Source organism: Pleurodeles waltl, chromosome 6 (assembly GCF_031143425.1).
Source record: "Pleurodeles waltl isolate 20211129_DDA chromosome 6, aPleWal1.hap1.20221129, whole genome shotgun sequence".
Classification (NCBI taxonomy): Eukaryota; Metazoa; Chordata; class Amphibia; order Caudata; family Salamandridae; genus Pleurodeles; species Pleurodeles waltl.
Window position 1 is genome coordinate 698832036 of NC_090445.1, and position 17451 is coordinate 698849486.

Here is a 17451-nt window from a genome sequence, read left to right on the forward strand (position 1 = left end):
TTTGAAGCTGTTGTCTCTATCAAAATCAAAAAAAGCTATTTAAGTGAAGGTTAGTTCTTTAGGTGCATCTCTTTATGTTAGAAGAAAAACAGACCATGAATAGATTTTGCAAATAGAAAATAATGAGCTTATTTGAACAGGCAGCTACCAGAGAAATATATATATTATGTGGACCCACTCTTGCTGCACAGATAGGCATAAAAAATAAAGTGTGTAAAGCTGCATTTACCTGGAGAAGATGTTCCCGTTGTTGCATGTGGCGCTTGTGATGTTTTTGAAGAAGTTGTTTCTAATGAAAAAGAAAAATGTTACTTATATAAGCTTTATTTCTATGGGTGTATTTCTTGAAGTGGGAATGGAAGGAAACCATGAATATGTCTCATAAAAGTTAATAATGCTCATTGGTGAGCTGTCATCCAGGTATGCTAGTTGAAACGATCAAACCTCACTCTTTAAATCCATGCCATGGACTATGGATGAAGGCAAACACATTATTACAGATGACTATCTTAATACATTTCTTGCAATTTGCAAAGGTAGAACATGTCACTAAAAACGATTTCTAGGTCACTCAGAAAGATTGGATCAGTTGACAAATTTCACTAAAACTTTTCATGGTAGCCATGAGCGTCATAAAGAGCTAAATAAAAGGAAAATTTCTATGACACGAAGAGAGGGTAATTTCTCAATGAAATTCATTATTCTTTCAAGAATGCGCTAAGGAAGGATAGATCATTCCATGGACACTTGCTACCTAATAACCTAGACATATGTACTTATCAATAAAATGATAGAAAATTCAAGTCATTGAAATGAAAGTAAAACTTACTCAAATATTCCCATCACTCCCACTGAATATTTTGAAGTTTGTCAGAAGCAAGGCTCCAATAAATATAGTCAATATAGAGATGTATTCTTCTGCAATACTAATTGGGGTTATGTGATACTAAACCACCCTTTTCACTGGAAGGATATTTTTTTGGAATTTGACACTTGTAGCTCAATCAGATTATGTGCAATACCTATAAAGCCTACATCAACAATTTGTCTGAGATTTTCAGCGATAGCAAGATATTTTCGAATGGTCTAATTATTTTATACTCAATTTTTCTAAGGCTGACACAAATGACCATTTACACAATCTGTTTAACATATGAAGTGAGTAATCATGTTTGTCATACTTGATATAAGAATATATGTGGTGAAGCATGTCAAGGTAAGACCTTTTATGTAACCCAGGTAAGCACATTCCAATGACCTTTTTGTCAGAGAAGTAGAAAAGTTACAATTGTCTTTGTCTGTTTTCCTGGATTGGTTTTTGCTGTTATTTCTGGTGTTTGAGTTGATGGTTTAGTTATGGTTGTTGTCTCTAAAATGATAGAGAAGATTTATTTAACCTTATAAATGTATGTTTCAGTTGAATTAAAAAAAGGCAATTGTGAAAGAATATTTACGTAAATTCACCCTAAATTGATGTATATTTCAGCAGCTCTGATTTTGTCATGAATAGGAACGCAGCTGCTAGTAACCATGGGCCTGATTTGTAAATGTAAGTTACAGTTTTGTGAATGTTTACTCTTTGTTGTAAGTTTACTACTTTTGGTATTGATAAACTCAACTTGGAAACTTAGTACAGAAATGTTAGTAACTTGTCTCCACCATGTGACTAATGCATTTGGCTCACTCTTATGCTGGTGGTTGGCATACCTCCCTAAACCCTTCCCTGACTCTCCTTTAACCCCTCTTACTCTTCCTTAATCACATCAACTTTAGTAGTAAGTCTTTTCCTTTTACCACTCATCCCCGTGTCCGTCCCACGTTCACTACTAAAACATATACTTACTTGGAAGAAGACTAGACAGTCAGGGAACAAACTCCACACCAAATGTTAGGTAAAACTTACATTTTATAGTACCTCATGTATTGTGGTTTGTAGTACTAAAAGACATCCCACAATGTGCAGTTTGAGAGTCAGATCCATCGTTTTTTATAGAAAAATGTAATACTCTACAAAGGAAAGCTTTCACCTTTCTATAAATATCCAATATTACATTTGCTTTAGGATGTGTGTCCTCCATTTCACTTCCTTCAAAGGTCATGCTCAAATAAGCAGTGAAACAATGGAAAGAATGAATATGAAGGCCACAATCTAGGGCTAGGACTATTTAGGAAAGATATATTGCCATAGTGACTGGAAATTTTGGTAGGGATTTTCAAAGTTAGCAAGTGTTCTGAATTCTTATATGTGTTTATAATTTTTTTTTTCCAGGTAGTATTTATGAAGTCAAACAATTTGAGTTAATTGCAGCATTGGGTTGAATTACTGCATTGGGTCCAATGACGGGATTAGGCATATATTCTTAATTTTCAAAGACCTGGTGTGCTCTTAATGCTTTCCTTTATTTTCTATCAACCTTGGCAAGTTTAAAGATATTATATTCAATTAGTTTTTACCTATAATTGCTATTCTTGTATTCCAGCGCTTTTGATGGTGATATAGTTGAAAGTTTATGTTGAAAATGGGAGACTTACAGTATTAAAATCCATTAATTCGGAGACTATGTTTCAGAAGTAAATTGATACACCCATGCCAAATGATACTGCTACTTCTGGCAAAGGTAAACATATTCATTGAATTGACATCTATAACAAATTCCAATTCCAGAACAGTCCTGTTAGTCATGGCTGTGAGGGAAATGTTATTTACTTCGTATTTAGAAGAAAAAAAAGAGAAGTCTCACAATGGAAAGTTTTACTCATGCTAATATCGCTCTACATTGCTTTTAACTTTATGAATGTGCCTTATACTGCATTGAAGTGAAAAAAAGAAATGTAAGAGATTGAAGAATATATTCCTAAACTTAGAGAACATAAGTGTACAACAACTCTCTCTTCTTGCTCTTAATAATGGTAATAGTATCATGCCCTTCTTAAGCCCCCTTCTTGTTGCAAAGAAAGATGGGAATAAAAAGGTATACCAAACAACATTTACCTGGAGGGAATGTTCCTGTGGTCGCTTGTGGAGTTTGTGATGTTTTTGAAGCTGTTGTCTCTATCAAAATAAAAAAAAGCTATTTAAGTGAAGGTTAGTTCTTTAGGTGCATCTCTTTATGTTAGAAGAAAAACAGACCATGAATAGATTTTGGAAATAGAAAATAATGAGCTTATTTGAACAGGCAGCTACCAGAGAAATATATATATTATGTGGACCCACTCTTGCTGCACAGATAGGCATAAAAAATAAAGTGTGTAAAGCTGCATTTATCTGGAGAAGATGTTCCCGTTGTTGCATGTGGCGCTTGTGATGTTTTTGAAGAAGTTGTTTCTAATGAAAAAGAAAAATGTTACTTATATAAGCTTTATTTCTATGGGTGTATTTCTTGAAGTGGGAATGGAAGGAAACCATGAATATGTCTCATAAAAGTTAATAATGCTCATTGGTGAGCTGTCATCCAGGTATGCTAGTTGAAACGATCAAACCTCACTCTTTAAATCCATGCCATGGACTATGGATGAAGGCAAACACATTATTACAGATGACTATCTTAATACATTTCTTGCAATTTGCAAAGGTAGAACATGTCACTAAAAACGATTTCTAGGTCACTCAGAAAGATTGGATCAGTTGACAAATTTCACTAAAACTTTTCATGGTAGCCATGAGCGTCATAAAGAGCTAAATAAAAGGAAAATTTCTATGACACGAAGAGAGGGTAATTTCTCAATGAAATTCATTATTCTTTCAAGAATGCGCTAAGGAAGGATAGATCATTCCATGGACACTTGCTAGCTAATAACCTAGACATATGTACTTATCAATAAAATGATAGAAAATTCAAGTCATTGAAATGAAAGTAAAACTTACTCATATATTCCCATCACTCCCACTGAATATTTTGAAGTTTGTCAGAAGCAAGGCTCCAATAAATATAGTCAATATAGAGATGTATTCTTCTGCAATACTAATTGGGGTTATGTGATACTAAACCACCCTTTTCACTGGAAGGATATTTTTTTGGAATTTGACACTTGTAGCTCAATCAGATTATGTGCAATACCTATAAAGCCTACATCAACAATTTGTCTGAGATTTTCAGCGATAGCAAGATATTTTCGAATGGTCTAATTATTTTATACTCAATTTTTCTAAGGCTGACACAAATGACCATTTACACAATCTGTTTAACATATGAAGTGAGTAATCATGTTTGTCATACTTGATATAAGAATATATGTGGTGAAGCATGTCAAGGTAAGACCTTTTATGTAACCCAGGTAAGCACATTCCAATGACCTTTTTGTCAGAGAAGTAGAAAAGTTACAATTGTCTTTGTCTGTTTTCCTGGATTGGTTTTTGCTGTTATTTCTGGTGTTTGAGTTGATGGTTTAGTTATGGTTGTTGTCTCTAAAATGATAGAGAAGATTTATTTAACCTTATAAATGTATGTTTCAGTTGAATTAAAAAAAGGCAATTGTGAAAGAATATTTACGTAAATTCACCCTAAATTGATGTATATTTCAGCAGCTCTGATTTTGTCATGAATAGGAACGCAGCTGCTAGTAACCATGGGCCTGATTTGTAAATGTAAGTTACAGTTTTGTGAATGTTTACTCTTTGTTGTAAGTTTACTACTTTTGGTATTGATAAACTCAACTTGGAAACTTAGTACAGAAATGTTAGTAACTTGTCTCCACCATGTGACTAATGCATTTGGCTCACTCTTATGCTTGTGGTTGGCATACCTCCCTAAACCCTTCCCTGACTCTCCTTAAACCCCTCTTATTCTTCCTTAATCACATCAGCTTTAGTAGTAAGTCTTTTCCTTTTACCACTCATCCCCGTGTCCGTCCCACGTTCACTACTAAAACATATACTTACTTGGAAGAAGACTAGACAGTCAGGGAGCAAACTACACACCAAATGTTAGGTAAAACTTACATTTTATATTACCTCATGTAGTGTGGTTTGTAGTACTAAAAGACATCCCACAATGTGCAGTTTGAGAGTCAGATCCATCGTTTTTTATAGAAAAATGTAATACTCTACAAAGGAAAGCTTTCACCTTTCTATAAATATCCAATATTACATTTGCTTTAGGATGTGTGTCCTGCATTTCACTTCCTTCAAAGGTCATGCTCAAATAAGCAGGGAAACAATGGAAAGAATGAATATGAAGGCCACAATTTAGGGCTAGGACTATTTAGGAAAGATATGTTGCCATAGTGACTGGAAATTATGGTAGGGATTTTCAAAGTTAGCAAGTGTTCTGAATTCTTATATGTGTTTATAATTTTTTTTTTTCCAGGTAGTATTTATGAAATCAAACAATTTGAGTTAATTGCAGCATTGGGTTGAATTACTGCATTGGGTCCAATGACGGGATTAGGCATATATTCTTAATTTTCAAAGACCTGGTGTGCTCTTAATGCTTTCCTTTATTTTCTATCAACCTTGGCAAGTTTAAAGATATTATATTCAATTAGTTTTTACCTATAATTGCTATTCTTGTATTCCAGCGCTTTTGATGGTGATATAGTTGAAAGTTTATGTTGAAAATGGGAGACTTACAGTATTAAAATCCATTAATTCGGAGACTATGTTTCAGAAGTAAATTGATACACCCATGCCAAATTATACTGCTACTTCTGGCAAAGGTAAACATATTCATTGAATTGACATCTATAACAAATTCCAATTCCAGAACAGTCCTGTTAGTCATGGCAGTGAGGGAAATGTTATTTACTTCGTATTTAGAAGAAAAAAAAGAGAAGTCTCACAATGGAAAGTTTTACTCATGCTAATATCGCTGTACATTGCTTTTAACTTTATGAATGTGCCTTATACTGCATTGAAGTGAAAAAAAGAAATATAAGAGATTGAAGAATATATTCCTAAACTTAGAGAACATAAGTGTACAACAACTCTCTCTTCTTGCTCTTAATAATGGAAATAGTATCATGCCCTTCTTAAGCCCCCTTCTTGTTGCAAAGAAAGATGGGAATAAAAAGGTATACCAAACAACATTTACCTGGAAGGAATGTTCCTGTGGTCGCTTGTGGAGTTTGTGATGTTTTTGAAGCTGTTGTCTCTATCAAAATCAAAAAAAGCTATTTAAGTGAAGGTTAGTTCTTTAGGTGCATCTCTTTATGTTAGAAGAAAAACAGACCATGAATAGATTTTGCAAATAGAAAATAATGAGCTTATTTGAACAGGCAGCTACCAGAGAAATATATATATTATGTGGACCCACTCTTGCTGCACAGATAGGCATAAAAAATAAAGTGTGTAAAGCTGCATTTACCTGGAGAAGATGTTCCCGTTGTTGCATGTGGCGCTTGTGATGTTTTTGAAGAAGTTGTTTCTAATGAAAAAGAAAAATGTTACTTATATAAGCTTTATTTCTATGGGTGTATTTCTTGAAGTGGGAATGGAAGGAAACCATGAATATGTCTCATAAAAGTTAATAATGCTCATTGGTGAGCTGTCATCCAGGTATGCTAGTTGAAACGATCAAACCTCACTCTTTAAATCCATGCCATGGACTATGGATGAAGGCAAACACATTATTACAGATGACTATCTTAATACATTTCTTACAATTTGCAAAGGTAGAACATGTCACTAAAAACGATTTCTAGGTCACTCAGAAAGATTGGATCAGTTGACAAATTTCACTAAAACTTTTCATGGTAGCCATGAGCGTCATAAAGAGCTAAATAAAAGGAAAATTTCTATGACACGAAGAGAGGGTAATTTCTCAATGAAATTCATTATTCTTTCAAGAATGCGCTAAGGAAGGATAGATCATTCCATGGACACTTGCTAGCTAATAACCTAGACATATGTACTTATCAATAAAATGATAGAAAATTCAAGTCATTGAAATGAAAGTAAAACTTACTCATATATTCCCATCACTCCCACTGAATATTTTGAAGTTTGTCAGAAGCAAGGCTCCAATAAATATAGTCAATATAGAGATGTATTCTTCTGCAATACTAATTGGGGTTATGTGATACTAAACCACCCTTTTCACTGGAAGGATATTTTTTGGGAATTTGACACCGGTAGCTCAATCAGATTATGGGCAATACCTATAAAGCCTACATCAACAATTTGTCTGAGATTTTCAGCGATAGCAAGATATTTTCGAATGGCCTAATTATTTTATACTCGATTTTTCTAAGGCTGACACAAATGACCATTTACACAATCTGTTTAACATATGAAGTGAGTAATCATGTTTGTCATACTTGATATAAGAATATATGTGGTGAAGCATGTCAAGGTAAGACCTTTTATGTAACCCAGGTAAGCACATTCCAATGACCTTTTTGTTAGAGAAGTAGAAAAGTTACAATTGTCTTTGTCTGTTTACCTGGATTGGTTTTTGCTGTTATTTCTGGTGTTTGAGATGATGGTTTAGTTATGGTTGTTGTCTCTAAAATGATAGAGAAGATTTATTTAACCGTATAAATGTATGTTTCAGTTGAATTAAAAAAAGGCAATTGTGAAAGAATATTTACGTAAATTCACCCTAAATTGATGTATATTTCAGCAGCTCTGATTTTGTCATGAATAGGAACGCAGCTGCTAGTAACCATGGGCCTGATTTGTAAATGTAAGTTACAGTTTTGTGAATGTTTACTCTTTGTTGTAAGTTTACTACTTTTGGTATTGATAAACTCAACTTGGAAACTTAGTACAGAAATTTTAGTAACTTGTCTCCACCATGTGAATAATGCATTTGGCTCACTCTTATGCTGGTGGTTGGCATACCTCCCTAGACCCTTCCCTGACTCTCCTTAAACCTCTCTTACTCTTCCTTAATCACATCAACTTTAGTAGTAAGTCTTTTCCTTTTACCACTCATCCCCGTGTCCGTCCCACGTTCACTACTAAAACATATACTTACTTGGAAGAAGACTAGACAGTCAGGGAGCAAACTACACACCAAATGTTAGGTAAAACTTACATTTTATAGTACCTCATGTAGTGTGGTTTGTAGTACTAAAAGACATCCCACAATGTGCAGTTTGAGAGTCAGATCCATCGTTTTTTATAGAAAAATGTAATACTCTACAAAGGAAAGCTTTCACCTTTCTATAAATATCCAATATTACATTTGCTTTAGGATGTGTGTCCTGCATTTCACTTCCTTCAAAGGTCATGCTCAAATAAGCAGGGAAACAATGGAAAGAATGAATATGAAGGCCACAATTTAGGGCTAGGACTATTTAGGAAAGATATGTTGCCATAGTGACTGGAAATTATGGTAGGGATTTTCAAAGTTAGCAAGTGTTCTGAATTCTTATATGTGTTTATAATTTTTTTTTTCCAGGTAGTATTTATGAAATCAAACAATTTGAGTTAATTGCAGCATTGGGTTGAATTACTGCATTGGGTCCAATGACGGGATTAGGCATATATTCTTAATTTTCAAAGACCTGGTGTGCTCTTAATGCTTTCCTTTATTTTCTATCAACCTTGGCAAGTTTAAAGATATTATATTCAATTAGTTTTTACCTATAATTGCTATTCTTGTATTCCAGCGCTTTTGATGGTGATATAGTTGAAAGTTTATGTTGAAAATGGGAGGCTTACAGTATTAAAATCCATTAATTCGGAGACTATGTTTCAGAAGTAAATTGATACACCCATGCCAAATTATACTGCTACTTCTGGCAAAGGTAAACATATTCATTGAATTGACATCTATAACAAATTCCAATTCCAGAACAGTCCTGTTAGTCATGGCTGTGAGGGAAATGTTATTTACTTCGTATTTAGAAGAAAAAAAATGAGAAGTCTCACAATGGAAAGTTTTACTCATGCTAATATCGCTCTACATTGCTTTTAACTTTATGAATGTGCCTTATACTGCATTGAAGTGAAAAAAAGAAATGTAAGAGATTGAAGAATATATTCCTAAACTTAGAGAACATAAGTGTACAACAACTCTGTCTTCTTGCTCTTAATAATGGAAATAGTATCATGCCCTTCTTAAGCCCCCTTCTTGTTGCAAAGAAAGATGGGACTAATAAGGTATACCAAACAACATTTACCTGGAGGGAATGTTCCTGTGGTCGCTTGTGGAGTTTGTGATGTTTTTGAAGCTGTTGTCTCTATCAAAATCAAAAAAAGCTATTTAAGTGAAGGTTAGTTCTTTAGGTGCATCTCTTTATGTTAGAAGAAAAACAGACCATGAATAGATTTTGGAAATAGAAAATAATGAGCTTATTTGAACAGGCAGCTACCAGAGAAATATATATATTATGTGGACCCACTCTTGCTGCACAGATAGGCATAAAAAATAAAGTGTGTAAAGCTGCATTTACCTGGAGAAGATGTTCCCGTTGTTGCATGTGGCGCTTGTGATGTTTTTGAAGAAGTTGTTTCTAATGAAAAAGAAAAATGTTACTTATATAAGCTTTATTTCTATGGGTGTATTTCTTGAAGTGGGAATGGAAGGAAACCATGAATATGTCTCATAAAAGTTAATAATGCTCATTGGTGAGCTGTCATCCAGGTATGCTAGTTGAAACGATCAAACCTCACTCTTTAAATCCATGCCATGGACTATGGATGAAGGCAAACACATTATTACAGATGACTATCTTAATACATTTCTTGCAATTTGCAAAGGTAGAACATGTCACTAAAAACGATTTCTAGGTCACTCAGAAAGATTGGATCAGTTGACAAATTTCACTAAAACTTTTCATGGTAGCCATGAGCGTCATAAAGAGCTAAATAAAAGGAAAATTTCTGTGACACGAAGAGAGGGTAATTTCTCAATGAAATTCATTATTCTTTCAAGAATGTGCTAAGGAAGGATAGATCATTCCATGAACACTTGCTAGCTAATAACCTAGACATATGTACTTATCAATAAAATGATAGAAAATTCAAGTCATTGAAATGAAAGTAAAACTTACTCATATATTCCCATCACTCCCACTGAATATTTTGAAGTTTGTCAGAAGCAAGGCTCCAATAAATATAGTCAATATAGAGATGTATTCTTCTGCAATACTAATTGGGGTTATGTGATACTAAACCACCCTTTTCACTGGAAGGATATTTTTTTGGAATTTGACACTTGTAGCTCAATCAGATTATGTGCAATACCTATAAAGCCTACATCAACAATTTGTCGGAGATTTTCAGCGATAGCAAGATATTTTCGAATGGTCTAATTATTTTATACTCGATTTTTCTAAGGCTGACACAAATGACCATTTACACAATCTGTTTAACATATGAAGTGAGTAATCATGTTTGTCATACTTGATATAAGAATATATGTGGTGAAGCATGTCAAGGTAAGACCTTTTATGTAACCCAGGAAAGCACATTCCAATGACCTTTTTGTCAGAGAAGTAGAAAAGTTACAATTGTCTTTGTCTGTTTACCTGGATTGGTTTTTGCTGTTATTTCTGGTGTTTGAGTTGATGGTTTAGTTATGGTTGTTGTCTCTAAAATCATAGAGAACATTTATTTAACCTTATAAATGTATGTTTCAGTTGAAATAAAAAAAGGCAATTGTGAAAGAATATTTACGTAAATTCACCCTAAATTGATGTATATTTCAGCAGTTCTGATTTTGTCATGAATAGGAACGCAGCTGCTAGTAACCATGGGCCTGATTTGTAAATGTAAGTTACAGTTTTGTGAATGTTTACTCTTTGTTGTAAGTTTACTGCTTTTGGTATTGATAAACTCAACTTGGAAACTTAGTACAGAAATGTTAGTAACTTGTCTCCAACATGTGACTAATGCATTTGGCTCACTCTTATGCTGGTGGTTGGCATACCTCCCTAAACCCTTCCCTGACTCTCCTTAAACCCCTCTTACTCTTCCTTAATCACATCAACTTTAGTAGTAAGTCTTTTCCTTTTACCACTCATCCCCGTGTCCGTCCCACGTTCACTACTAAAACATATACTTACTTGGAAGAAGACTAGACAGTCAGGGAACAAACTCCACACCAAATGTTAGGTAAAACTTACATTTTATAGTACCTCATGTATTGTGGTTTGTAGTACTAAAAGACATCCCACAATGTGCAGTTTGAGAGTCAGATCCATCGTTTTTTATAGAAAAATGTAATACTCTACAAAGGAAAGCTTTCACCTTTCTATAAATATCCAATATTACATTTGCATTAGGATGTGTGTCCTCCATTTCACTTCCTTCAAAGGTCATGCTCAAATAAGCAGTGAAACAATGGAAAGAATGAATATGAAGGCCACAATCTAGGGCTAGGACTATTTAGGAAAGATATGTTGCCATAGTGACTGGAAATTTTGGTAGGGATTTTCAAAGTTAGCAAGTGTTCTGAATTCTTATATGTGTTTATAATTTTTTTTTTCCAGGTAGTATTTATGAAGTCAAACAATTTGAGTTAATTGCAGCATTGGGTTGAATTACTGCATTGGGTCCAATGACGGGATTAGGCATATATTCTTAATTTTCAAAGACCTGGTGTGCTCTTAATGCTTTCCTTTATTTTCTATCAACCTTGGCAAGTTTAAAGATATTATATTCAATTAGTTTTTACCTATAATTGCTATTCTTGTATTCCAGCGCTTTTGATGGTGATATAGTTGAAAGTTTATGTTGAAAATGGGAGACTTACAGTATTAAAATCCATTAATTCGGAGACTATGTTTCAGAAGTAAATTGATACACCCATGCCAAATTATACTGCTACTTCTGGCAAAGGTAAACATATTCATTGAATTGACATCTATAACAAATTCCAATTCCAGAACAGTCCTGTTAGTCATGGCTGTGAGGGAAATGTTATTTACTTCGTATTTAGAAGAAAAAAAAGAGAAGTCTCACAATGGAAAGTTTTACTCATGCTAATATCGCTCTACATTGCTTTTAACTTTATGAATGTGCCTTATACTGCATTGAAGTGAAAAAAAGAAATGTAAGAGATTGAAGAATATATTCCTAAACTTAGAGAACATAAGTGTACAACAACTCTCTCTTCTTTCTCTTAATAATGGAAATAGTATCATGCCCTTCTTAAGCCCCTTCTTGTTGCAAAGAAAGATGGGAATAAAAAGGTATACCAAACAACATTTACCTGGAGGGAATGTTCCTGTGGTCACTTGTGGAGTTTGTGATGTTTTTGAAGCTGTTGTCTCTATCAAAATCAAAAAAAGCTATTTAAGTGAAGGTTAGTTCTTTAGGTGCATCTCTTTATGTTAGAAGAAAAACAGACCATGAATAGATTTTGGAAATAGAAAATAATGAGCTTATTTGAACAGGCAGCTACCAGAGAAATATATATATTATGTGGACCCACTCTTGCTGCACAGATAGGCATAAAAAATAAAGTGTGTAAAGCTGCATTTACCTGGAGAAGATGTTCCCGTTGTTGCATGTGGCGCTTGTGATGTTTTTGAAGAAGTTGTTTCTAATGAAAAAGAAAAATGTTACTTATATAAGCTTTATTTCTATGGGTGTATTTCTTGAAGTGGGAATGGAAGGAAACCATGAATATGTCTCATAAAAGTTAATAATGCTCATTGGTGAGCTGTCATCCAGGTATGCTAGTTGAAACGATCAAACCTCACTCTTTAAATCCATGCCATGGACTATGGATGAAGGCAAACACATTATTACAGATGACTATCTTAATACATTTCTTGCAATTTGCAAAGGTAGAACATGTCACTAAAAACGATTTCTAGGTCACTCAGAAAGATTGGATCAGTTGACAAATTTCACTAAAACTTTTCATGGTAGCCATGAGCGTCATAAAGAGCTAAATAAAAGGAAAATTTCTATGACACGAAGAGAGGGTAATTTCTCAATGAAATTCATTATTCTTTCAAGAATGCGCTAAGGAAGGATAGATCATTCCATGGACACTTGCTAGCTAATAACCTAGACATATGTACTTATCAATAAAATGATAGAAAATTCAAGTCATTGAAATGAAAGTAAAACTTACTCATATATTCCCATCACTCCCACTGAATATTTTGAAGTTTGTCAGAAGCAAGGCTCCAATAAATATAGTCAATATAGAGATGTATTCTTCTGCAATACTAATTGGGGTTATGTGATACTAAACCACCCTTTTCACAGGAAGGATATTTTTTGGGAATTTGACACTTGTAGCTCAATCAGATTATGTGCAATACCTATAAAGCCTACATCAACAATTTGTCGGAGATTTTCAGCGATAGCAAGATATTTTCGAATGGTCTAATTATTTTATACTCGATTTTTCTAAGGCTGACACAAATGACCATTTACACAATCTGTTTAACATATGAAGTGAGTAATCATGTTTGTCATACTTGATATAAGAATATATGTGGTGAAGCATGTCAAGGTAAGACCTTTTATGTAACCCCGGTAAGCACATTCCAATGACCTTTTTGTCAGAGAAGTAGAAAAGTTACAATTGTCTTTGTCTATTTGCCTGGATTTGTTTTTGCTGTTATTTCTGGTGTTTGAGTTGATGGTTTAGTTATGGTTGTTGTCTCTAAAATGATAGAGAAGTTTATTTAACCTTATAAATGTATGTTTCAGTTGAATTAAAAAAAGGCAATTGTGAAAGAATATTTACGTAAATTCACACTAAATTGATGTATATTTCAGCAGCTCTGATTTTGTCATGAATAGGAACGCAGCTGCTAGTAACCATGGGCCTGATTTGTAAATGTAAGTTACAGTTTTGTGAATGTTTACTCTTTGTTGTAAGTTTACTATTTTGGTATTGATAAACTCAACTTGGAAACTTAGTACAGAAATGTTAGTAACTTGTCTCCACCATGTGACTAATGCATTTGGCTCACTCTTATGCTTGTGGTTGGCATACCTCCCTAAACCCTTCCCTGACTCTCCTTAAACCTCTCTTACTCTTCCTTAATCACATCAACTTTAGTAGTAAGTCTTTTCCTTTTACCACTCATCCCCGTGTCCGTCCCACGTTCACTACTAAAACATATACTTACTTGGAAGAAGACTAGACAGTCAGGGAGCAAACTCCACACCAAATGTTAGGTAAAACTTACATTTTATAGCACATCATGTAGTGTGGTTTGTAGTACTAAAAGACATCCCACAATGTGCAGTTTGAGAGTCAGATCCATTGTTTTTTATAGAAAAATGTAATACTCTACAAAGGAAAGCTTTCACCTTTCTATAAATATCCAATATTACATTTGCTTTAGGATGTGTGTCCTCCATTTCACTTCCTTCAAAGGTCATGCTCAAATAAGCAGTGAAACAATGGAAAGAATGAATATGAAGGCCACAATCTAGGGCTAGGACTATTTAGGAAAGATATGTTGCCATAGTGACTGGAAATTAAGGTAGGGATTTTCAAAGTTAGCAAGTGTTCTGAATTCTTATATGTGTTTATAATTTTTTTTTTCCAGGTAGTATTTATGAAATCAAACAATTTGAGTTAATTGCAGCATTGGGTTGAATTACTGCATTGGGTCCAATGACGGGATTAGGCATATATTCTTAATTTTCAAAGACCTGGTGTGCTCTTAATGTTTTCCTTTATTTTCTATCAACCTTGGCAAGTTTAAAGATATTATATTCAATTAGTTTTTACCTATAATTGCTATTCTTGTATTTCAGCGCTTTTGATGGTGATATAGTTGAAAGTTTATGTTGAAAATAGGAGACTTACAGTATTAAAATCCATTAATTCGGAGACTATGTTTCAGAAGTAAATTGATACACCCATGCCAAATTATACTGCTACTTCTGGCAAAGGTAAACATATTCATTGAATTGACATCTATAACAAATTCCAATTCCAGAACAGTCCTGTTAGTCATGGCTGTGAGGGAAATGTTATTTACTTCGTATTTAGAAGAAAAAAAAGAGAAGTCTCACAATGGAAAGTTTTACTCATGCTAATATCGCTCTGCATTGCTTTTAACTTTATGAATGTGCCTTATACTGCATTGAAGTGAAAAAAAGAAATATAAGAGATTGAAGATAATATTCCTAAACTTAGAGAACATAAGTGTACAACAACTCTCTCTTCTTGCTCTTAATAATGGAAATAGTATCATGCCCTTCTTAAGCCCCCTTCTTGTTGCAAAGAAAGATGGGAATAAAAAGGTATACCAAACAACATTTACCTGGAGGTAATGTTCCTGTGGTCGCTTGTGGAGTTTGTGATGTTTTTGAAGCTGTTGTCCCTACCAAAATCAAAAAAAGCTATTTAAGTGAAAGTTAGTTCTTTAGGTGCATCTCTTTATGTTAGAAGAAAAACAGACCATGAATAGATTTTGGAAATAGAAAATAATGAGCTTATTTGAACAGGCAGCTACCAGAGAAATATATATATTATGTGGACCCACTCTTGCTGCACAGATAGGCATAAAAAATAAAGTGTGTAAAGCTGCATTTACCTGGAGAAGATGTTCCCGTTGTTGCATGTGGCGCTTGTGATGTTTTTGAAGAAGTTGTTTCTAATGAAAAAGAAAAATGTTACTTATATAAGCTTTATTTCTATGGGTGTATTTCTTGAAGTGGGAATGGAAGGAAACCATGAATATGTCTCATAAAAGTTAATAATGCTCATTGGTGAGCTGTCATCCAGGTATGCTAGTTGAAACGATCAAACCTCACTCTTTAAATCCATGCCATGGACTATGGATGAAGGCAAACACATTATTACAGATGACTATCTTAATACATTTCTTGCAATTTGCAAAGGTAGAACATGTCACTAAAAACGATTTCTAGGTCACTCAGAAAGATTGGATCAGTTGACAAATTTCACTAAAACTTTTCATGGTAGCCATGAGCGTCATAAAGAGCTAAATAAAAGGAAAATTTCTATGACACGAAGAGAGGGTAATTTCTCAATGAAATTCATTATTCTTTCAAGAATGCGCTAAGGAAGGATAGATCATTCCATGGACACTTGCTAGCTAATAACCTAGACATATGTACTTATCAATAAAATGATAGAAAATTCAAGTCATTGAAATGAAAGTAAAACTTACTCATATATTCCCATCACTCCCACTGAATATTTTGAAGTTTGTCAGAAGCAAGGATCCAATAAATATAGTCAATATAGAGATGTATTCTTCTGCAATACTAATTGGGGTTATGTGATACTAAACCACCCTTTTCACTGGAAGGATATTTTTTTGGAATTTGACACTTGTAGCTCAATCAGATTATGTGCAATACCTATAAAGCCTACATCAACAATTTGTCGGAGATTTTCAGCGATAGCAAGATATTTTCGAATGGTCTAATTATTTTATACTCGATTTTTCTAAGGCTGACACAAATGACCATTTACACAATCTGGTTAACATATGAAGTGAGTAATCATGTTTGTCATACTTGATATAAGAATATATGTGGTGAAGCATGTCAAGGTAAGACCTTTTATGTAACCCAGGTAAGCACATTCCAATGACCTTTTTGTCAGAGAAGTAGAAATGTTACAATTGTCTTTGTCTGTTTGCCTGGATTTGTTTTTGCTGTTATTTCTGGTGTTTGAGTTGATGGTTTAGTTATGGTTGTTGTCTCTAAAATGATAGAGAAGTTTATTTAACCTTATAAATGTATGTTTCAGTTGAATTAAAAAAAGGCAATTGTGAAAGAATATTTACGTAAATTCACACTAAATTGATGTATATTTCAGCAGCTCTGATTTTGTCATGAATAGGAACGCAGCTGCTAGTAACCATGGGCCTGATTTGTAAATGTAAGTTACAGTTTTGTGAATGTTTACTCTTTGTTGTAAGTTTACTACTTTTGGTATTGATAAACTCAACTTGGAAACTTAGTACAGAAATGTTAGTAACTTGTCTCCACCATGTGACTAATGCATTTGGCTCACTCTTATGCTTGTGGTTGGCATACCTCCCTAAACCCTTCCCTGACTCTCCTTAAACCTCTCTTACTCTTCCTTAATCACATCAACTTTAGTAGTAAGTCTTTTCCTTTTACCACTCATCCCCGTGTCCGTCCCACGTTCACTACTAAAACATATACTTACTTGGAAGAAGACTAGACAGTCAGGGAGCAAACTCCACACCAAATGTTAGGTAAAACTTACATTTTATAGCACATCATGTAGTGTGGTTTGTAGTACTAAAAGACATCCCACAATGTGCAGTTTGAGAGTCAGATCCATTGCTTTTTATAGAAAAATGTAATACTCTACAAAGGAAAGCTTTCACCTTTCTATAAATATCCAATATGACATTTGCTTTAGGATGTGTGTCCTGCATTTCACTTCCTTCAAAGGTCATGCTCAAATAAGCAGTGAAACAATGGAAAGAATGAATATGAAGGCCACAATCTAGGGCTAGGACTATTTAGGAAAGATATGTTGCCATAGTGACTGGAAATTATGGTAGGGATTTTCAAAGTTAGCAAGTGTTCTGAATTCTTATATGTGTTTATAATTTTTTTTTTCCAGGTAG

The 17451-nt window shown here is 34.0% G+C and overlaps 1 protein-coding gene across 1 annotated transcript in view; it reads right to left on the minus strand.

The window, feature by feature from the left end:
- Positions 1-17451, minus strand: part of LOC138301686 (putative uncharacterized protein DDB_G0277255) — a 163546-nt gene that overhangs the window by 14954 nt on the left and 131141 nt on the right. Inside the window, exons 26-30 of the mRNA XM_069242201.1 lie at positions 15409-15468; positions 12375-12434; positions 9340-9399; positions 6303-6362; positions 230-289 (exon numbers count right to left, since the gene is read on the minus strand). Of these exons, the coding sequence (XP_069098302.1) occupies positions 230-289; positions 6303-6362; positions 9340-9399; positions 12375-12434; positions 15409-15468 (300 nt within the window). The remainder of the gene's footprint in view (positions 1-229; positions 290-6302; positions 6363-9339; positions 9400-12374; positions 12435-15408; positions 15469-17451) is intronic.